Source organism: Hemitrygon akajei, chromosome 13, assembly GCF_048418815.1.
Source record: "Hemitrygon akajei chromosome 13, sHemAka1.3, whole genome shotgun sequence".
In the NCBI taxonomy this organism is placed as follows: Eukaryota; Metazoa; Chordata; class Chondrichthyes; order Myliobatiformes; family Dasyatidae; genus Hemitrygon; species Hemitrygon akajei.
The window spans coordinates 67085418-67108402 of record NC_133136.1 but is presented as its reverse complement, the minus strand read 5'-3'; the positions used below and the strand labels follow the sequence as shown (position 1 = coordinate 67108402).

Genomic DNA, 22985 nt, shown 5'->3' with positions numbered 1-22985 from the left:
ACAGTGCTCAATTATGCTGCACCAAGGGATCAGATACACCATCTCCAGTCATGTCTGGAATCTGCAGACTGAATCATGTCACTTGACTGGGAATCATCAACCTGGATTGAAAATGCTTTCTGCAGATAAATGTTTACTTTCTTTCAATTCCTTGACCTGAAGGTTTGAATTAACTTAGATCACTATTTTTGTGCATTGAGTTTTTAAGTTACTCTTATTTTTATTACTCAGTTCAAACTACATTTACAAGGGTGACCTTTACAAGTAGTTCAATGTACTTCGACAGCACGAGAAATCACAAGTTCATTAGGGTGTTCTGCAGTTGTGACCTTGTAGACTCCAAGGCCTGGGAGTTGTTCACAAATCACTGCCCTGAGAGATTGCCATAACACAGGGTCTGGTGCTTGGTTGGACCTGTGAGACCACAAAATCACAACCACGGGAATAGCTCAAGGATAGATGCATGGCACAAGCCAGAATGAGCACAATCCAGCCTTGCATATATTCCAATGCACTCTTTCACACGACTGTGTATACATGGAGCAGTTACCTTTGGTCTATGGTAAAGACCCTAGAGAACCATCATAGAGGCCCACCTATTTGCAGTGGCCACCCCTGGACCAACAAATGGTGCAGCTGTTTGCCTTATACACCATTCCTATGATGGCAAGATTCTGCTGGACACTTTTTAAAAATCTGTTAATATTATTTTATGTGCTGTATGTGATATATGTACTGTATTTTGCACTTTGCTGCCTGAGGAACGTTGTTTTGTTTAGCTGTATCCATGGGTACGACTGAATGACAATAAACTTGAACTTGTTCGAGAAATTGCATAGTATTAACACAAAGCAAGGTAAACACAGAGGTATTTGATAATGAAATATTTTCCACTACAGGGCTCCTTAGATTATGAACGAACTGACTGACAGAAATCTGACCTTACACATTTTCCATGTATTTTAAAGCATTTTTTCAAGCCTGCAATATTAATAAAATGTTACAAGCTGACTGACACCATTCAAGAGCAGCTTCCATACTCCAGAAAAACCGCATTACAACATTCAAAGTGGGCTACATGTTGGCACATCCACTGAGTTCCACTGTAAAATACTGTGTGATTCATTCAACGGAGGTTCTAAGCTCACCTATTTAAATACTAGGATTTCAACATTGTCAGTGAGCCGAATGAAGAACATCAACTGTTCACCAGCAGGCAGCCAAAAAAGCCACATAATACCTTGTACAGAGAGCAATTGTGGATAGCAATTACTTTCCTGCAAAACACACAAAATGCTGAGGGAACTTAGCAGGCGAGGCAGCATCTATGGAAGAGAGTAAAGTCGACGTTTTGGGCCGAGACCCTTCATCAGGACTGAATTGTTTACTTTCCTGCATTGGATTTACAGTCAGTTTTAGCTTCAGAAAAGCCATTTCATATAATTGAGAAATAAAAGTGCCTGCAGATACTGGAAATCTGAAACAAAAATAGTAAATACCAAGGTCAAGGCAGCAATCCAAAATGTTAACTTTGTTCCTCTTTCCACAGTCCAGATCAGGGGCCTTGACCAAAGTGGTCAATTGTCCATTTCCCTCCATGGATGCAGCCAGGCCCGCTGAGTTCCTCCAGCTTTTTGTGTTTTGTTGCAGATTCCAGATTTGGCAGTCATTTGGGTCTTTGTTAGTCTAGGCAGTCGGTTGCACCATTACCCAAAGTGAACCTCTGCAAACAATTTTTGCTCCAAGTTCAGTGAAAGGGCAAGGGAGGAAAAATAGGAGAGGTATATGCATGGAGGGTGCAAGAATAGTGTAGAACTCTAGGTACACGTGAAGCTTTGAAAGGAGCCACAATGGACATCACTCAGCATCACTGGGTGACTCATCCAATTTGTCCAGAAATGATTTTGTCCAGTGAAACTAATAAATTATTTATGGGGGTGGGGGGGGGGGGAGGTGGGGAGATGACACTTAGCAAGAATAACAGAGCCTTTGCTTGTTTTATTCCAGGCTTGTGCTAAGGAATAATTTAACCCCACTAGCAGCTTTTCTCTTTTTCTCCCCACTTCAATTATGGAACCATAGTTTATCTCAGGCACCAACATCTTTTGTAGCTATTTGCATGAAAAAAAATGCAATTAGGCCTTTCATTTTAATGGATTTCCGCAATCAGAATTTGTCTGTATTTATCTTTCGCATTAAAGCTGCAATGCGCTGACAGCACTGGAGAAAATTAGCAGTAATAACATCTATCTGACCCAAATAGCATTGCCACTAACAAATGCTTCTAGTCTCATCAGTGGAAAGCTGTTAAACACATGGAAATATTGAAGTATTTCATATCTGGTGAATCAATTAATATCATAGGTCAAATTTCACTGTTGTGATAGATGACAACAACTACAAAATCTGTGTGCAGCAGACAGAAAAAGATGCTTCATTACCATGGCATTGGCTCATTTAATACATAGTACGAGCAATCAACTACTTTCATAGAAACACAGAAAACAGGAAAATAGGAGTAGAAGTTGGCCATTTGGTCCTTCAAACCTGCTCTACCACTCAATATATTTATGGCCAAATCACATTCCACTTCTCTTTCTCCAAGCTTGTTGAAAACTTTTGTTGTCCAGTAGTCTATCCACCTCCTTTTAAAAGTAAGTCAATGTCTCCTACTGCCTTTTGTGGTAGAGAATTAGACTCACCACCCCCTGAGTCATCTTAAGGCTAACATGAGACTGTAAGCCCCTAGGCAGGAGAAACAAGCTTCACTCATCCTGTTATGAAAGTCAAAGTCAAAAGTCAAAGTAAATTTATCATCAAATTATGTATATGTTACCATATACTACCTTGAGATTTATTTTCTTCTAGGCATATATAGGGAGATAAAGAAATACAACAGAATTTATGAAAATCAATGTTCCAATTAGATCTCCTCTCAATTATCGAAACACAATGGCATACAAAAAATGCTGGAAGAACTCAGAAGGTCCGGCAGCATCCTTTGGATTTCCAGTATCTGCAGAATTTCTTGTTTTTATGATGTTATGGTATACTGGCTGGACCTAATCTCTCCTGGTACAACAGACACATCATCCTAAGAATCAGGTGCTGGAAGAACTCTGCAAGCTGGGCAGCATCTGGCTGGCTGGGTTTGAGGAAGAAGGGGGCAAGGTTTTCTAACATTTGAGTTAAAAACCCTGCATCGGGACTAATACCAGTATCTATTCTTTCCTGTGTCTCTATACTAGGATTGGACAGGCTAGCAAGGACCAATGCCAGCAAACATTCATTTGAGTACAGTAAAGTTCAGGCATGACGTCAGAGGTTTTTTTTAAATACAGAGTGGTGGATGACTCATTGGGATGGTGGTAGAGGGTGATACAAAAGGAACATTCAAAGACTTTTAAATAGTCACATGGATGTAAGAAAATTTGAGAGTTATGGGCTGTGTGAGAGGGAAGGCTTAGATTGATAATGGTGTAGGTTCATTTAGGTCAATACAATATCATGAATCAGTCTGCCAAACATTTACTGTATTCTATGAAAAACAGATTATTTAGGGAAAACTGTACTGGTCTGGTGTTGCCAAGCCCTCCCAACGCCGTCCCTACAGCTGTACTCAAAATCTCTTGCAAAGATGGCCAAGATATTACTTGCTGTCTTAACTGCTTGCAAAACTTACTTTGGGTGACTGTTGTTCAAGAGAACCAAAACCCTTAGCGCATTAATGTCTTCCAGTATATCATTATTTAGTGTGTTCGCAAGGATTGAAAAACTGGCTGCTCCTGGTGCTGCCCCTATTCTCTTACGTTCTTGTGTTGAGTGCTTGCCTGGCTCCCTTAATAGAGGTTCACGCTTTTAAACTTTGATTCTCAATCCTACTAATCTTAAGATGCAAATGTATATTCTCTGGGGTCTCCTGATCCCAAATGTCAATGCTTTTCCTGTAACACAATCATTACACTCATTTATGAATAGAACACCCGAGAAGGCACCATGACCAACGCCACGTGAGACAGGAAAAGATACAACTCTATTTGCAATAATCATTTCTCCAATTCTAAGGCACTTAAAATAATACATTAACAAGGCTGTTCTGTCACTGCCTGGTGAAGATGCACAATTTTAATTAGTCATGAAACAGAATAGCAAATAATCTGCAACATGTGCTTTGCTGCTTGAGTACATCGTCATGAAGTCTGAATCTCTCCTTCTCAAGGGCTTACAGCTTAATAGCTGTGCCTTATTATGATTATTAGAAACCAGTTGCAACATTGACCATTAGCATATACTGCTGACATTTAAGAGGCCTGATTTACCATTGCTGGAGCTTTTTGGATTATTTGACTATCATTCATGAACTGAGAAGTGTGGCAGACGATCCGTTCCCAGCACCGACGGCACCGCACACAGAGGTATAGAAAGGTCATATCAAAGAGCAGGACAGCTCAGGAGACCACTTCCTTTGCCCTCGGGTGAACATCCTGTGCTCACAGCTTTTCACTTGCATGGCATGAACACGGGTGCACCCGCCTCCTGGCCAAACACAGGCCGTGCACAACAACTTCTTAGAACATAGATTTTCAACACTTCAATTGATAATCATGAAATACGAGAGAATATCTACAAGCAAAGAAAAATCAGGCTTTGACATCAATTTCATATCTACCTTCCATCTTTTTTTTCCGTGGACAGACAGCACCTACGGTGTGGGGTAAAGAAAATAGGCAAAAGAACATCCAAGTTACATCCATAACGAATAATGAACACTGGAAGTTCTGCAGACGCTGGAAACCAAATAAAATTCAGCGGCCCAGTCAGCTTTCCAGGATTTCAAAAATGTCAGAATCAGAATCACCAGCACGTGTCCTGAAATTTGTTAACTTAGCAACAGCAGTTCAATGCAATGCACAATATAGAAGAAGATAATAATAATAATAATAATAATAATAATAATAATAATAATAATAAAAAATAAGTATATTGAATAGACTATAAATCATGGAAAAAACAGAAATAATATATATTAAAGAAGTGAGGTAGTGTCCAAGGGTTCAATGTCCGTTTAGGAATCCGATGGCAAAGGGGAAGAAGTTGTTCCTGAATCACTGAGTGTGTGCCTTCAGGCTTCTGTACCTCCCACCTGATGGTAACAGTGAGAAAAGGGCATGCCCTGGGTGCTGGAGGTTCTTAATAATGGATGCTCCCTTTGTGAGACACCACTCCTTAAAGATGCCCTGGGTACTTTGTAGTTTAGTACCCCAAATGGAACTGGCTAAATTTACAACCATCTGCAGCTTCTTTTGGTCCTGTGCAGTAGCCCCTCTGTACCAGACAGTAATGAAACCCGTCAGAATGCTCTCCAAAGTACATGTATAGGAGTTTTGAAGTGTATTTGTTGACATACCAAATCTCTTCAAACTCCTAATGAAGTATAGTCACTGTTTTGCCTTCCTTATAACTGTATCGATATGTTGGGACCAGGTTACGTTCTCAGAAATCATGACACCCAGGAACTTGAAACGGCTCACTCTCTCTACTTCTGATCCCTCTATGAAGATTGGTATATGTTTTTTCATCTTATCCTTCTGGAAGTCCATAATCAGCTCTTTCATCTTACTAACGTTGAGTGCAAGGTTGTTGCTGTGACACCACTCCACTAGTTGGCATATCTTGCTCTTGTACACTCTCTCATCACCATTTGAGGTTCTACCAATAATGGTTGTATCATCAGCAAATTTGTAGATGGTATTTGAGCTATGCCTAGCCACACAGTCATGGGTATAAAGAGATTAGAGCAGTAGGAAAAGCACACACCTCAGAGGTGCATCAGTGTTGATCCTCAGCGAGGAGCACCAGTGTTGATTCTCAGCGAGGAGGAGATAGGAGATATTATTACCACTTCGCACAGATTGTGGTCTTCCAGTTAGGAAGTCGAGGATCCAAATGCAGAGGGAGGTATAGAGGCCCAGGTTCTATAACTTCTCAATCAGGATTTTGGAAATAATGGTATTAAATGCTGAGCTATAGTCGATGAACAGCATCTTGACATGGGTGTTTGTGTTGTCTAGGTGGTCTAAAGCCACATGAAGAGCCATTGAGATTGCATCTGCCGTTGACTTATTGTGGCAACAGGCAAATTGCAATGAGTCCAGGTGCTTGCTGAAGCAGGAGTTTGGTCTAGTCATGACCAACCTCTCAAAGCATTTCATCACTGTCGATGTGAGTGCTACTGGCCGATAGACATTAAGGCAGTCTTCTTAGGCATTGGTATAAATATTGCCCTTTTGAAGCAAGTGGGAACTTCTGCCCATAGCAGTGAGAGGTTGAAAATGCCCTTGAATACTCCCGCTAGTTGGTTGGCACAGGTTTCCAGAGCCTTACCAGGTACTCCGTCGGGACCTTCCGCCTTGCAAGGGATCACCCTCTTTAAAGACAGCCTAACATCGGCCTCTGAGACAGAGATCACAGGCTCATCAGGTGTAACAGGGATCTTCTCAGCTGCAGTTGTGTTTTCCCTTTCAAAGCAGGCATAGAAGGCATTGAATTCTTTTGGTACTGAAGCATCGCTGCCATTCATACTATCAGGCTTTGCTTCGTAGGAAGTAATGTCTTACAAACCCTGCCAGAGTTGCTGTACATCCGAAGTCGCCTCCAACCTTCATTTGAAATTGTCGCTTCACCCTTGAAATGGCACTTCGTAAATCATACCTGGTTTTCTGGTACAGGCCTGGGTTGCCAGACTTGAATGCCACAGATCTAGCCTTCAGCAGATGACGTACCTCCTGGTTTATCCACAGCTTTTGGTTTGGGAATGTACAGTAAGTCTTTGTGGGCAAACACTCATCCACACAGGTTTTAATGAAGTCGGTATCAACTGCAGCATACTCATCCGGATTCAAAGATGAATCCCTGAATACGGTCCAGTCCACTGATTCAAAGCAGTCCTGTCGGCGCTCCTGTGCTTCCCTTGTCCATACCTTCTTGGTCCTCACTGCTGGTGCTGCAGTCTTCAGTCTCTGCCTATACTCAGGGAGTAGAAGTACAGCCAGGAGATCAGACTTCCCAAAGTGAGGGTATGGAATAGCACGGTAGGCATTCTTGATGGTGGCATAACAATGGTCCAGTGTGTTGTTTCCTCTGGTCTTGCAAGTGATCTGTTGATGGTAATTGCTTAGTGATTTTTTGAGACCGGCCTGGTTAAAATCCCCCAAAATGATGGTGAAGGCATTATGGTGTGCTGTTTTGCATATGTTCATCCCATTGCTCAGATCATCTAAAGCCTGATTGCCATTGGCCTGAGGTGAAATGTGTACTGCTATCAAAATAATAGCATGGTAGGTAAAAAGGATGGCACTTAACTGCTAGATATTCCAGGTCTGGTGAGCAGAATTGAGACAGCACTGATATACCTGTGCACCAAAAAGAGTTGATCATGAGGCATACTCCTCCACCTCTGCTTTTCAGAGACTCCATAGATGTATCCTGATGGTGTATAGTAAACCCATCGATCTGAACCGCTGCATCTGGTATGGAAGGGGTTAACCAGGATTCCGTGAAACGAAGGAGACACGCGGTCCTAATGTCCCTCTGATTCAGCACCCTGGCTCTGAGATCATCGATTTTATTCACCAGAGACTGTGGTACTTTAATTACTTAAAGTAACTTAATTATTTAAAGCAAATATATAATAAACTTCTTTTACAGTTTAATCCCCCCCCCCCCCCCATGCCTGTCCTTCCCCATGTACTACAACGATTTGTTATATATTGTAACACTCACAAAACCCTGGAGGAACTCAACAGGACAGGCTGCATCTATGAAGAAGAAGAATCTATCGACTGACTACATCAGGACTTGAGAGAAAGGGGGAGCAAGCCAGAATGAGGCAGAGTGGAGGGGAAGGAGGCCAAGCCTGCAGGTGATAAGTGAAACCAGGTGAGGGGGAAGGTGGGTGAAAAAGGAAGAAAGAAGTAAGAAGCAGATAGGTGGTACATGGAAGAGATAAAGAGCTAAAAGGAGGAGGCTTCTGATAGGAGAGGACAGTGGACCACAGGAGAAAGAGAATGAGGTGGGACATCAGAGGGAGCTCACGGGCAGCTAAGGAGAAGGGGTAAGGGGGAAGGCAGAATGGAGAATAGAAAAAGAGAGAAGGGGAGAGCGTTTCAAGGTTCATTTTATTGTCAAAGTATGTATTTACAATATAACTCTGATATTTGCCTTCTCTGATTAGTCGTGGAATACAGAAAGACCATGGAGTCGCTAAAGGACATCAACTCCCCCCTCCCCCACCAGCATGCAAAACAAAATTAAACAAAACTCGCAAGCCTTAACATTCGCCACCACCTCCCCCGCAGAAAAAAGTGACAGTAGCAACAAGTCCTTAACCTCTCCCCCACAGAAAAAATTGACAGTAGCAACAAGTCCTTAACCTCTCCCCCACAGAATAAAACAGCAATAACAATCCTCAATTCCCCACTTGCAGAAAAGAACAGCGACTATAGCATCAAAACCCCCAAATCCCCTCTCATACAAAAAAATTAACAGATCAGCCACAAGAACTAAAACACCAAAAAACTGAAAAACAATATAAATTACAGTCCAATTATCACATAATTCTCAGACTATCGAAAACTTTTTACTGTCAGCAAACAAGGAGAGCGGCCATATGAATTCAGTCCTTCCATGAAAAGTGACCACCAAACCAGGTCCTAGTGCCACCGCCCTCCCATGCTGACCATCGTCACCCTAGCGGCCTCCATTGGGAGCCATCACTGACCCACCCCCCCCCCCCCCCCATATTCACCTTGATGCTTCAATCTTCCTTGCCACTTCAAGATGGAGTCATTCATGATCCCACACCCTATTTCTGGTCTTTTCCACGTATCAGCTCTCTGGACACAGCAGAGTGCTAGATCACTTAATCAAGTTCCAAAATGCACGGCACAGGCTTCAACAGTTTCCATAACGCAAACAAGACAAAAAGGACAAGCAGAAGGCATAGAAAAAGTGAAATAATTGAAGAGATTGCCTATCTGGAAGATGTCGCCCAAGAAGTCGCTTGCTGGCGCCATCTTGACCGGAAAGAGAAATCAGTGTTTATGCCATCAAGTTGGAGGCCATTCATACTGAATATGAGGTGTTGCTCCTCTATTCTGAGTATGGCCTTGTGGTAGCAGAGGAAGCCATGGACCAACATGGCAAAATGTGACTGGAAAGATGTATTGAAATGGATGGTCACAGGGAAATTACACGTCTTATGGTGGACAGAGCGAAAGTGCTCAACGATGCAGTGCCCCAGTCTCTAGATGAGGTCTCAACAATGCAGGGAAGGTCACATTGGGTGCACCAGATACAGTAGAACACCCCAACAGACTCACAAGTGATGTGTTGCCCCACCAGGAAGGACAACATTTATTGAATCTACAACGCATTTTCGAGTATGAATATGTGCAATAGAAAAAGAAGGTTCTCTTCAAGATTTCTAATTCACAGTTCTATATTACAAATAATATATTTAAGAGACATATTAAATGCCAGTATGATGTGTAATTTGGGCAGCCAAACTCTGAGAGCAGGAAATGATCCCTACACGTATAGGCAAACCTGAGGCACATTCAAAGTTGAACCTCATGACTAATGACCTACAAATACCTGGTTTCCAGCCTAAGTTGCAAATATACATGGTAGTCATAATTTGTTCACTTGTCAGTGTACAAAAAGCTTCTCAAATTGTCAATGCACAAAAGACTTACAAACGTCTAACCATCAGCATTACTGAAGAATCTGAGCACAATTGCTAAAAAACACAAAATGCTGGCAGAACTCAGCAGGCCAGACAGCATCTATGGGATGCTATGGCTCCCACAGATGCTGTCTGGCCTGCTGAGTTCTGCCAGCATTTTGTGTTTTTTATTTATTTCCAGCATCTGCAGATTCACTCGTGTTGCCTTTGAGCACAATTGCTCTCCACTCTACCACTTCATGAGATAACATTATGAAAAGACCCTTAAAACAATGAAGGCCTGTGTATTTTGTTTCCTTTTTACTGTGAAATAAATCCACATATCCATCTAAAAATATAAAAACAAGGATTCAGTAACAAACTACTAATGGATTCAATTCCCATCACTTTTCATTAATTTGTTGCAAGTAACGTCCTGCAAACTATCGCCAAGTAAAACACAATCTATTTTATCTTGAGGCAAGGAAGATTGTCAACGTAATGACTTGTACATCAGCTGTATTGGATAGTGAGATTCAAAGTGTGCATGGACTAACTCAACCACCGTTTGAAGCCCACATCTCATACTACAGGAAGCAGGCCATGTTTAGTGTCACTCTAGGTTCCAATGAACATGTCAATAATTGCACTTTACTTACTGGCAACCCAATTCAAAGGATCCACTTGTTCCCCAGAACTTAATTCCCACAGTCAATTTATTTTGCAGTTGTGATTAGGTGCTAAAACAAAATCGCTGCTAGGTCACAAGAAAGAACAAAAGTGATTTTCACAGCGTATAAACAGCGGAAGCTCTTAATGTCCCATTTCTGCTAATAGAACAAACTGCGAGGAATCAGAGCACCCTTTGCAATTTCACAAAGGTAGGAGAATACAGTTTCTGCAAGAACTTGATGAATAATATCAAAAGAATACATTCAACAAAAAAATAAGAATGTGATGAGAAAAGACAGCCCATGTGGAATTGTAAGGAAACACATTGTTCAGATTGACTGTGATAAATATTGCTTGATAAAGAAATTTAAATGTAGTTCAGCTGAGAGAGAAGGTCCCGATCTCAGCTGTGAAGTCCAGGAAAATCAATGAAAGATGAAAGCACCTCCTCAGAGAGAAGACAACTTGGAATGCAATCTTTCAATACATTTTCTGTCATTCAGAGCATCTAAATCTGGAAATACAGTAGAAGGTATCCCTCACGGGAGATGCAGCCTGTAACAATCTGGGAGCTTTCAAAGTCTCTTTACACAAAGAGCTTTCTTCTGGAGGAAGTTGTGTTTAATTTTTTAAGCACCTTTTTTTTCCTAAGAAAACCACAGTAACAGCATTTGGCAGTTCAATACCAAATACCCCTGTGGCTACTCCCCTCAATAACAAGTATGCTGCTTTAGGTACCGTTGAGGGATACATCCTAGCAGGAGAAAGCAGCAACCAGGTCTATGGACACTGAGTCTGGTTCTGCAGCTCAGAAATGTGTCTAATGTGATAAATATCAGGAACAAGACTTATGAACTTCTGTATATGAAACTATGACCAATACAGCAATTGCAAAGACTTGGCTGTTACAAGGACAGGAAAGGGTGCTGGATGTTTCAGGGTTTCAATGTTTCAAAAGGGACATGGAGGGAGGTAAAAGAAGTGGGAGGTTGGCATTGCTAATCTTGGATGACAGCTGCAGTAAAGAAGGATGTCAGAAATAGAAAGGGGACAATCTCTGTATTGGGACTGTTCTTTAGATGCTCTCCCCATAGCAGAAGAATAAGTGAGCAGATTGGGAGGCATATTTTGAAAAGGTGTAAAAATAACAGGATGAATGTTATGGGTGACTTCAACTTCCCTGATATCTATAGCTCCCTCTAAGAGCAAAACGTTTAAATGGAATGTAATTTCTTAGGTACATCCAGGAAGAATTCCTGACATAATTATGGATGTAGTCTGATTAAAGGAAAGTCCGTACTACATCCAGCAATAGGCAATGAACTTGGTCAGGTGACAAACTTCGGTGAATAAGCATTTCGAAGACAGCGACCACAACTCCCTGGCTTTCAGTATAGCCCTGGGCAGGGAAACAACCATATCATTTGTAAAAAAAATTATTTAATTGGGGAAGGATGCTTTATGATGCCATTAGACAGGAAATTGGTAGCGTAAATTAGGAACAGATGTACTCAGGGAAACGTGGAGGTTGTTTAAGGAGCACTTGCACGGGCTTCTGTTAGTTTTGTCCCATTGAGGCAAGGAAAGGACGCAAGGACAAAGGAACCTTGGTTGACAAGAAATATGGACCATCTAGTCAGGAGGAAGAAGGAAGCTTGATTAAAGTTTAGAAACAAGGATCAAACAGGGCTCTGATAGTTATAAAGTAGTCGGAAAGGAGTTTAAGAAGACACTTAAGAGAACTAGAAGGAGACATATGAGAAGGCCTTGGCAAGCAGGAAAACTCAAGGGCTTTCTACACATATCTGAAGAACAGCAGGATGACTAGAATGAGGGTAGGACCTGTTAAATATTTAATATATCAGTATTATTTAAGTAGTACTGTAAAATGTGTTGTTTGATTAAGCATTCTTTTTTACATAATTCATTACAGGTTATATGTAAAAGTACTGTACGTGAATGGTATATGTCATGATGATAACACATCATATGTGCACGCCTTGCTGTAAGTAAAAATGTAACTAAATGTATACAGATTATCATCGACTCTTCCGTGTTGTTCTTCTGATTAGTTTCTGGAGTTACAAAACTGGGCCGACTGGGGATAAAAGGGGAAACGTGCCTGGAGTTGGAGTGGCAAGTCCTTAATGGATACTTACTTCAGTATTCACCAGTAAGTGGGACCTTGACAAATGTGAAGATGGCAAAAAACAGCCCAATAAGCTGGAACATGTCAATGTTAAAAACGGAGATGTGCCAGAACTTTTGAGCAACACTAGAATAGAAAGAGACTGTTGCATTTTTGGCGATGATCTTTGTGTCCTCACTGGTTACGGCTGTAGTCGAAGACCAATACCAGAAGGCTGGAGGGTGGCAAATGTAATTCCCTTGTTCAAGAAAAAATAATAGGGATAATTCTGGAAATTATAGACAGTGAGCTTTACATCAGTGGTGGGCAAACTATTGGAGAAGATTCTTAAGAGATGGCACTTATGAGCATTTGGAGAAGTTTCATCTGATAGGGATATTGAGCGTGACTTTGTGAGAGGAAGATGGTGCCTCACAAGCTTGACTGAATTCTTTGATGAAGTGACAAAACAGATTGATGGAGCTAGAGCAGTGGATGTGGTGGAAATAGATTTTAGTAAGGCTTTCAACAAGGTTCTCTATGGTTGGCTCATTCAGAAAGACAGGAGGCATGGGATCCAGGGATACCAGGCCGCATGGATTCAGAATTAGCTTGCACTCAGAAGTACTAAGTGAAACGTTAGCCAGACAAACTTTAAGGTCGAGTACAGCTTAATGGCAGGATTCCTAGCAGTGTGGAAGAACAGAGGTATCTTAGTTTCCACATCCCCAAATCCCTCAAATTTGCCACACAAGTTGATAGGATGGTTAAGAAGGCGTATGGTGTGTTAGCGTATGGAGAACTGAGTTGCACAGCCACGAGGCAATATTGTAGCTCTCTGGTTAGACCACATTTGAGGTATTTTGTTCAGTTCTAGTCACCTCTTTATTGGAAGTGGAAGCTTTAGAGATGGTGCTGAGGAGATCTGTCAGAACTCTGCCTGCACCAGCCCGTACCTGCAGTGGACCACAAGATTCCACAGAGGACAGTAAAAACTTCCAGGATGATCGCCGCGATCACCTCCCCCATTTGTGACACTTACCAGGACCGCCGTTTGCCAAGGGCCCAAAGTATTGTTGAGGATCCCTACCACCCAGCCCACAATCTCTCTGACCCCTTCCCTTCAGGAAGGAGATACAGGAGCATTAGCAACAGGACTGCCAGACATCTTTCCTCGTCCTGCAAGACTAATGAATACCCTGCCACCACTAAGGTGTCATCATTAGGACAGCAAACTATTTACTGTTTACGTGTGCTGAGCATAATATACAATTTTAATTATATTTGTTTAATTAATTTGTGCTGTGTGTGATATGTGCTTTATGGGTACACCGTGGTCTAGAGGAATGTTGCCTAGCTTGGCCGTACAGTTAGAAAACAAAAACTTGACCTTGAACTTCATGCCTTTTGACAGCATCACAGAGAGCAGCAACACAGGCTTTCTCTTTGGAGTGAAGGAAGATGAGAGGTGACTTGATAGAAGTGTGTAAGACGATAGGAGGCATAGATAAAGTGGATAGACAGCGCCTTTTCCCTCCCAAGGCTGAAATGGCTAATACAAGAGGGCATAATTTTAAGGTAACTGAAGGAAAGTATAGGGGGGTGTTAAAGACATTGCCTTTTTTCCGAAACACAAAAAGAGGAGGGTGCGTAGAGCACACTGCCAGGGGTGGTTCCAGAGGCAGATACATCAGGGACATTGAAGAGATTCTTATGGGTGCATATGGATTAAAGAAAATGGAGGGCTATCAGGAAGGGAAGTGCTAGATTAAGAAGTCTGCTCAGCCCTATGGGCCAAAGGGCCTCTGCTGTACTGTACTATGTTCTAAAATTAGTAGCCAAAATAATTTGTAAACTAAACACAGGTTATGCAAATCCATCGTGCAGAAGATACAAAAGCCAGAAAGCACATACAGTACCATCAAGGTCAAGGAGAGCTTCTAACCTGCAGTCATAGTTTCCCAGTAGTCTTAAGCTCATAATCTACTGCATTTTGTTCTTGCCTCTTAGTGTACACCTGCACTACACTTTTTCTATTGCTGTTACACTTCATTCTGCATTCTGTTACTGTTTTACATGAACTGGGCTGCATGAAGATATGCAACAGCCAGATGCAGCTCAGAAACAAGCCCTAAGAACTAACCTCAAATACCAGAAGTCTGAATTATGCACAGAACAAAGAAACTCGGTATATTATCTGGGAGGTCTTGCCACAACGTAACCAAAAGTAACCCACCAGTCAAAGACAAGGGAACATAAAGACAAAAAAGGAAAATCTAGCATGACAATCAAGCATCTTGTATAGTTGTGTCCAATATATTGAATTAACATCTGGATCCAATAGACTCATTTATTGGTTAGTATATATGGGAGCAAGAGTTGAGCAGGGGTAGGATGAATCAATCTTGGCAGAATCCTTACCATTGTTGTGATTCATGTTAATTCCAAACTCTAAGTAATTAACACATTCTGAAAACTAGCTATCTATCTCTTTACTCTTCTGTGTCTACCGCAAATAATCTATCAGTACAATTTTTTTGCTGAATTAAACTGAAGGATGTGGTTTTGCAATAACAATAGTCTCCAAGGTAAACTACTGTTTTTTTCATGTGTTCATTGACAGGAAGGCACCTCCACACGTGCATGATATCCTTTTAAGGTACCATAATTAACTTGTGCTGAGGTGCATTTAAGTTCACAAGCATCCACTTCAGAAGCATACAGGAAATCGCCATTCATTTCACCATTCAGTTCAAATCCTGCTTTAGTGAACAATTTAACCACACTTCGTTACGTGAATGTCACACATTAACATTGTATCTCTAGCTGTGAGTCTTGAAGGCATCTACACTTAACAGGAGACACAAGATTAATTTTTGGGCAGTTCCACCTGAGAGGATTTAGGAAAAGAGGCAAGGAGGAGCCAGTGCCGCTCAGAGTCTAGCGTTGAAGAGTCAAAGTTTCAAGGCTGCAGTTCACAGTCAACAGTTCTAAGTTTGAGACATGGGAAATGAATGAACATATTGTAACTGGTTTGTGGTCAAATCTGAATGGTGAGGTAAAGTCATCGTGAGGCGAAAATGTTGCTATTTTAATAAGTGGTATACCAGAAGAAAGCAATTAAGAGCGAATGCAATCATTTGTGAAGGAGCTGAGAATTCTTGTGCTCAGTGCAAAACTCAAAATATAAAACCCCAATCTCTACCTGTGATCCAAGCTTGATCAAGCTTTCTGTAGTGCCTTAAAGCAAAAAAAAATGCAAACAGACACAGGAATGTGGAGGGTTTGAGAGCAGGGTCATAAATAACTTTCACCAAAACAAACCAATCAAATGTGCTTATGGGGTTGAAAGACGGTGAGCACAGGATGAAGATTTAACCTGTTGAAATTGTTTATCGAAGAGAGCTAAGTGAACAGAGGTTAAGTAATAATTCAAAGTAAAGGCAAAGTTGCATGCTGAGGAATATTTCCCATTTGATGGTATCCAGGTCAGCTCTGTGGACTACTTCATTCTGTACGTGGTGTTAAAGCAGGGCAAAAGTCTGCATAAAGCTTACAGATTGCACTTCATCACATGACATTATTTAGTAAGACTTTGCCAGCGAATTCTTCAGGCAGCATACACGCTTCCCGTGTTTCACATGAGTGCAGTTCAATATGGGCTGGCATTTAGTCACAGCTGAAATCTCAGTGATTGGATCCCCAAACAAATTGGTTGGAAAATTAAGCTGGAGACCAGATATCTAATTTAAATGGGGAGAATGGAGCCAAGATGTTAGCCTAAGACTCACTAAGAAGGATTTAGAAGAATCACTAAGAGGGATTTAGAGGGAATTAGAGGTGGAATTTTTCACCCACCAGCTGACTGGAATCTGGAATCCTCTGCCTGAGAGGATGTTTGAGACATGCTTTCAAACATACATTAAATATCTAGATGAGCACCTGAATTGCCAGGACTCTGGATAAAGTCCTGGCAAATGGGATTAGTGTAGATGGGTACCAGATGGTCAGCATAGACATGATGGGCCAAGGGGTCTGTTTTGATGTATGACTTCATAACTTACCAGTGACCAAAATCTTTGCCCTGACAGGAGGTCCCATGGAGCATGTTAAAAGTAAAGGGGAGAGGCTATCAACTTCAGGAAAGCCAATTCAAAACTTAGGTCAAACTAGCTAGAGCCACCATCACCAAAGGTGGGGGGCATGGTAAGATAGTGGTTAGCACAATGCTTTACAGTACAGGCAACCTGCGTTTATTTCCCACCGCTGCCTGTAAGGAGCTTGCACATTCTCCCTGTGTTTGCATGGAGATCCTTCGAGTGCTTCAGTTTCCCTCCATAATCCAAAGATGTATCACCTGGTAGGTTAGCTGGTCATTGTAAATTGCACCGTGATTAGGCTGGGGTTAAACTGAAGGGTTGCTGAGCGGCATGGCTCGAAGAGTCTGAAGGCCCTATTCCACGCTGTACATGTAAATAAATAAAATCAGGAATGCATAAAAGATTTGGAAGAATGATATCTTGAAAGTGCGTGGAGCTGGAGAATGCAAAGAAGCTGAGAGAAAATAAATGTTTCTTCTAAGTCCAAAACAGCATCGAACTGACAAACAATATGAAGGAAAATGACTAAGGATGTAATGTGCAGACTTTGAAAGAATGATAGATGCATAATGCATGGAGGGTGAAGTGAATTTCAGGATTGTATACTAGACATACTTTGATAATAAATGTACTTTGAATCTTGAAAGGAGCGTCTAGTTCCAGTTAATGGACAAGGTCTGATATTAAAACAGAAAAGTGCTAGAAATATTCAGCGAGGCAAGCAGCATCTGTGGAAAATGAAGCATTTTCAGGCTCAGTACTTTACATCAGAAGTGGGCAAGAGAGAAGAACTAGCTTTCAGTAGCAGAAAAGATGGGACTGAGTTGGCTGGAACTCTAATGCAAATCCAGATACGGTAAAAGAATTCTGTTACAAGCATACAATACTGTATTATGTTGTTAATCACTGATGTGTGAAACATGGACAAAAAAAAACATACTCTACAAATCTGAGTCAAAATGGTTATTACTGGTGCAGATGGAAAGAAACAGAAAATTGCAGAATTTAGTAAGCAATGTAGACATTAATATTTAACCATCCTCACAGCTACCCTTCTTTTGGAAAAGAAAAAAGACATCTCATCTCCAAAACACCGTCCCAGGCAGTGATCCAGTATGTAGACAAGCCCACACTAAGAAGAGGCAGCAAACTGTTGCAGATTGGTGAGTCACAAAAGGTGATGTAATATTTGATATGTTTTCTTCCAACATGTTCTGAGCCTCCAGCTATTAGATCACTTGACCATTTTTGTTCTGCTGCTCTAGGCCCACTTTGTCATGTTCATTGAACATAGCCCTGAGCTTGTTCAGTTCCCTTTCAACCTACTGCTGTCTAATCATGAAACTCCTTCAAACATCTTCAAGAGGCACACTAAGTTATTTCTTGCTTTGTGTCCTTCTTTCCCAATTCTTTTACCTTGCCCATCTCTCAAGTCCCCACCCTGAACCCTTATCATCTAAGAGTTTTGACACCTTTTTAATTTTCCATATGCTTTGTATTTAAGGAAATTGCACCTTGTTGTGGTGTACTGCAAATATCACCAACTGGAAAAATCAAAAGCTTCTGAAGGAATTAAATTCAATTTTAATTGCCTTGAATTTCTCTAGTGGGACAAAAATGATGGAGGTGCCAACCTACATATTGAATTGTTCCTCTCTCTCTTCAATGGTTTGAATTACTAAACCTTACAACAAAACACAACTGAAAAAAAAATACGCCATTCTACTTTTAAGCATGTTTCGATTTCACACTTAAACACTTGTACATGTACACACAATCCAAAAAAAGGCAGCAATGAGATTTCAGGCTGTTAATAAATCCAAAATTTCTGGTAGCAAACATGAGTTTTGCTTTACTGATGATGAACCCGTTTAAACAAAATCTGAGCGATAGTTAATGCGCATATATGAGGGAATGGAACTGAATTCCTTTGCTGCTCCCCTAACCTCACAGACTCCACTGAGGTATCAAACTCAGCAGCTGGCAACGAAAAGAGAAATTACAAGCAAACCATCAACTAAAATATTTAAAATTAAGATGGTTAATATTAAAAAGTAGATTGACTTGTATTTTATTACCAACCACCTACATTCTTATATACAGATCATCTTAAATATCAATAATATAAACAATTAAAATGTAATTTGGTAAAATCACTATAAGTTTACCTCTCAAGTCCTCAAACATACCTTCTCATTGTTGTAGTACGACAAACTCTCTCCATCAAACTTAACCCATCGTTTCTGGAATACACAATTTCTGAAATAAAACATTGAAAGAGTTAAATCACTGTGACTAAATTCTATCAGTCAAACATCAGCTTTAGACAAAAAAACTATTGAAATATAAAATCTTGTTAAAATCCCGTAAAATGTTTTCCATTTGAATCAATGTTATGAAGTTGAGAGAACTCCAGATGAAGCAAATAAAGATGTTTATAATGGAGAAACAATTCATTTCCAAAGACGGAAATTACAGTTGAAATTTGGGGATGCAGGTGTCTCTCAATGTTGTTCCACCAAATTACTTGAGTTATGAAATTACCCCTTCTAACATTTAACAGAAATTACTTTCCACTACTTAGCAGAGGTGATCTACACTTTAAATAAAAAAACCAACTTGACTCTATGTACTAGATAATGGTTTTCAAATTCATTGCAAAGTTGAAAACCAGCATAGACAGACGCAGGAGAAAAGACACTTCACGTGTTGATGTGGAAGTTCCTGCTCAAAACATACACTTCACAAGAAAATGAGATGAGAAGACAAGGCTTAGCATCCTCATCTGTTTCTTTAAGGCTATAGTTAGAAAACTAATCATATTTTTGTTATAACTCTATAAATGATCTTGGTTCTAATTATTTATTCTCGCATTCTGTTTTGAGAAAATATATTTAGAAGGTGAACGAGGATTCCAATGAACAGGTGTTTAAAGATAACTTGCAGCAGACTGGATTACTGCAGCCAACATCAAGCTCAGTAGTGTTTAACTTCCTCCCAAAGGCGTGCTAATTCTCACTTCGCCCTACTAAAGCACACCAGCATCTAATTCCAGGGTTATACAGTCAATGTGTTATTGTTACGGCAGACTGTATGCCATTGATACAAAAGTTATAGCTAAATCGTAGCTTTACTCTTCGCAGAGTTCTCTGTTATGCAACTCGAGCAAATGAATGACAGTCTTTTGCTATTATTAAAGTGCTTACGGAAAACTGTGTTGCATTGTGAAGTATTTTCTAAATTAAGACACAGATCCTGCAGCAGTTCTGGTAACGGAAACCTGTTCAGCTTGCATCACCTTCACTTCAGAACCCAAGGTTATTTCAACCTCAGTCTTCGAGCTACCATCACTGGCTGTACATAAATACCGTGCGAAGCCGGGCTGCAAGCCGTTGACCATTCTCTGAACTGCATCAGAAAGTGGAACTCTCACTAAAAAACCTTCAAGGAAAGGTTACCTTCTAAACTGCGCTGGTTAGAAAGCACTGTTCCACAGCAATAACGAGCCATAGCAATGAGATCTTGGAAAACATGCACAACTTTCTGTATTCCAGGAGCCACCGCTCAAAGGCAGACACTGATGACAAAATGCTGCATCACCACTACCCCTTTGGCTACACAAGACTGTAAAACGTGACACCAGTCTCAATCTACCAGAGAGTACTGATGCCTCCTCTCCTGTACCGAGCAGAGCAGCCATCTTAAAGCTCTGGACTGATGCCACAAAACCATATACAACTAGCAGCATGATAAGCAAACCAGGGTCAGAGTCCTCTTGCAGGCCATCATTGATTACACTCAGCTAGTTCCACTAGTCAGCTGTGTTTCTCGACATCAGAATCCTGAAACTTACACCTTATTCCAGCACGGTAAAAGACTACAAAGAGAGATGAAATGCTTCATGGGTGCTCAAAGAACTGCTTAAAAAATAAATGTTGTATTCCCACAGCCCTGTGAGAATTGTTAGCCCAAAAGAGAGAAACAGCATCCTGGAAGACACTGAACATCTCCGGTCTTTCCATCTGAAGCACATGGAAGCCCAGAGTAACCCTGGTTATCTACCTAACCATAATGCATGGTCCTCCTGGCCCAACTCTGGCAAAATCTGTCAAATCTACACAATTTTGCAGCATCCAATCAAGACTCTCAGAAATGGCATGGAAGCAAGTCATTTACACTCTGAAGAAGTACTTCGGAAGAGTACAAATTCTACCGAACCCTTCAACAAATGTCTTAACTCGCAAATAAAAATACACTAAGGCTTAAGTAACATTCCTTTCATTTTGTTGTGCCTTTCAATGAGGACCACAGCACCAGTGGTGAGGACCATGAAGCCATGGTCAAGGCAGGAGGAGGAGGAAAATTTACAGAACGGCTTTGAATCACTGGACTGGACCATATTCAGGGATTCATCTTTATATCTGAACAATACACGACAATTGTCACCAACTTCATCAAAACCAGTATGGATGAGTATACATGTTCAAGAATATAGCAGACATACCCAATCCAGGGTGATCAATCCAAGGCATCAGGCCCTGATAGTGTATCTGGCAGGGCACTGCAAACCCGTGTCAATCAGCTAACTGACTGTAGTGTTCCAGGCCATCTTCAATCTCTCACTCCGGAGATTCACAACTGTTCCAAACAGGGAATCAATCACACTAGTGCCAAGAAGAGCAGGGTGGGCTGCTCCCAAGTAGCACTCATCTTCATTGTGATGAAGTGCTTAGAGGGGTTGCTCGTCGCTAGGATCTGGATCCACTGCAATTTGCCTATTGCCATAATAGGTCTGCAGCAGATGCAATCTCACTAGCTTTCCACTTGGCCTTGGACCTACATCAGGCTACTGTTTGTTGATTATAGCTTGGCGTTCAACACCATCATACCTTCAAGCGCTAATCAACAAACTCCAAAACCTGGGACTCTGTGCTTCCCTCTGCAACTGGATCCATAGCTTCCAGTTCACAGGTCACAGTCAGTAAGAATCAACACTGTGCACTTATTCCACTGCTCTGCAAATGTGTGGGCAGGAACAGCTTAAATGTCATCTATAAATTTGCCGATGACACGACAATTGCTGGCAGAATTTCTGATGGTGACGAGAGGATGTACAGGAATGAGACAGAACAGCTTGTTGAGTGGTGCCGTTAACAAGCACCTTGCACTCAAAGCAGTAAGTCCAAGCAATTGACTGTGGGCTTCAGGAAGGGGAGGTCGAGGGGACACACAACCTGTCCTCATTGAGGGAACAGCAGTAGAAAGGGTGAGCAGTTTCAAGTTCCATGGTGTGAACATCTCTGAAAATCGTTCCTGGGCCCAACATACTGATACAATTACTTAGAAGGCATGACAGCGGCTATACTTTATTAGAGCACATTACGGGAATTTTGTACGTCACTAAAGACATTAATAAGTTTCCACAAAGGTACTGTGGAGAGCATTTTGACCGGTTGCATCAGCATTTGATATGAAGGTGCAAGTGCACAGCATCAGAAAAACCTGCCCCACCGTGAACACAAGCTTTCCCACCATTGAAATTACCTTCAAAAGATGCTGCCTCAAAAAGGGCCCCCTCTACTAGGATATACCCCCTTTTCATTACCACCATCAGTGAGGAGGTACGGGAACCTGATGACACACACTCAATTTTTTAGGAAAAGATTCTGACCCTCTGCCACAAATTTCCGAATGGCTCATACATTCATGAAGAATGTATGCTCTCTTTTTAACCTATTTAGGTTTTTTAATATTTCTTATTGTAATTTACAGTTTTTTTATGTTTTTCACCGTGCAACAACAAATTTAACAACATACAGTATCTCAGATATAATAAACCTGATTCTGATTCCAATCTTGATGACAAATTTAACTATGAATTTTTTTCATCCTTTTCTGAAGATTAAAGCTTTAACAATGTAACTATGACATACACCCACCACTCTCCGAAAAGAAAATCACATATGTGTCACTTAATTGAATTAGGCCAAGTCTCTGTGGAAACCGTCACAGACACGGTACCTTCAAATCTCTGGCAGTACCTCAATGTGATCAGCTGGTGTCGAATAAAGGTGTTATTTAAAAATAAAAATTGGACCAGGATATATTTGAACTTTCATAGCCACACCAATCCCACTCCCACTCTGCCATCAGTCGACCAGAAAGACTGCAAAATTGCCATTTTCCCTCTGGATTTAACAGCACATTAACAAAAGTAAGTGATAGTGTAGCTTTGAAAAAGGTGTCTTCCAAAATCCAATTTTAATTAGTTCTTAATTATGGAACAAAAAACAGGTAATCTTGTTTTATTGTCTACAAAAGTGAGAGAATCTTGAAAGCCAGTAATATTTTGTCATGCAAA

General features: G+C 41.0%; 1 protein-coding gene across 5 annotated transcripts in view; it reads right to left on the bottom strand.

The window, feature by feature from the left end:
* arap2 (ArfGAP with RhoGAP domain, ankyrin repeat and PH domain 2) overlaps positions 1–22985 on the bottom strand; it is a 420641-nt gene that overhangs the window by 226896 nt on the left and 170760 nt on the right. For all 5 annotated transcript variants that reach the window (XM_073064859.1, XM_073064858.1, XM_073064860.1 and 2 more), the window contains one exon: positions 18814–18883. In XM_073064859.1, the coding sequence (XP_072920960.1) occupies positions 18814–18883 (70 nt within the window). The remainder of the gene's footprint in view (positions 1–18813; positions 18884–22985) is intronic.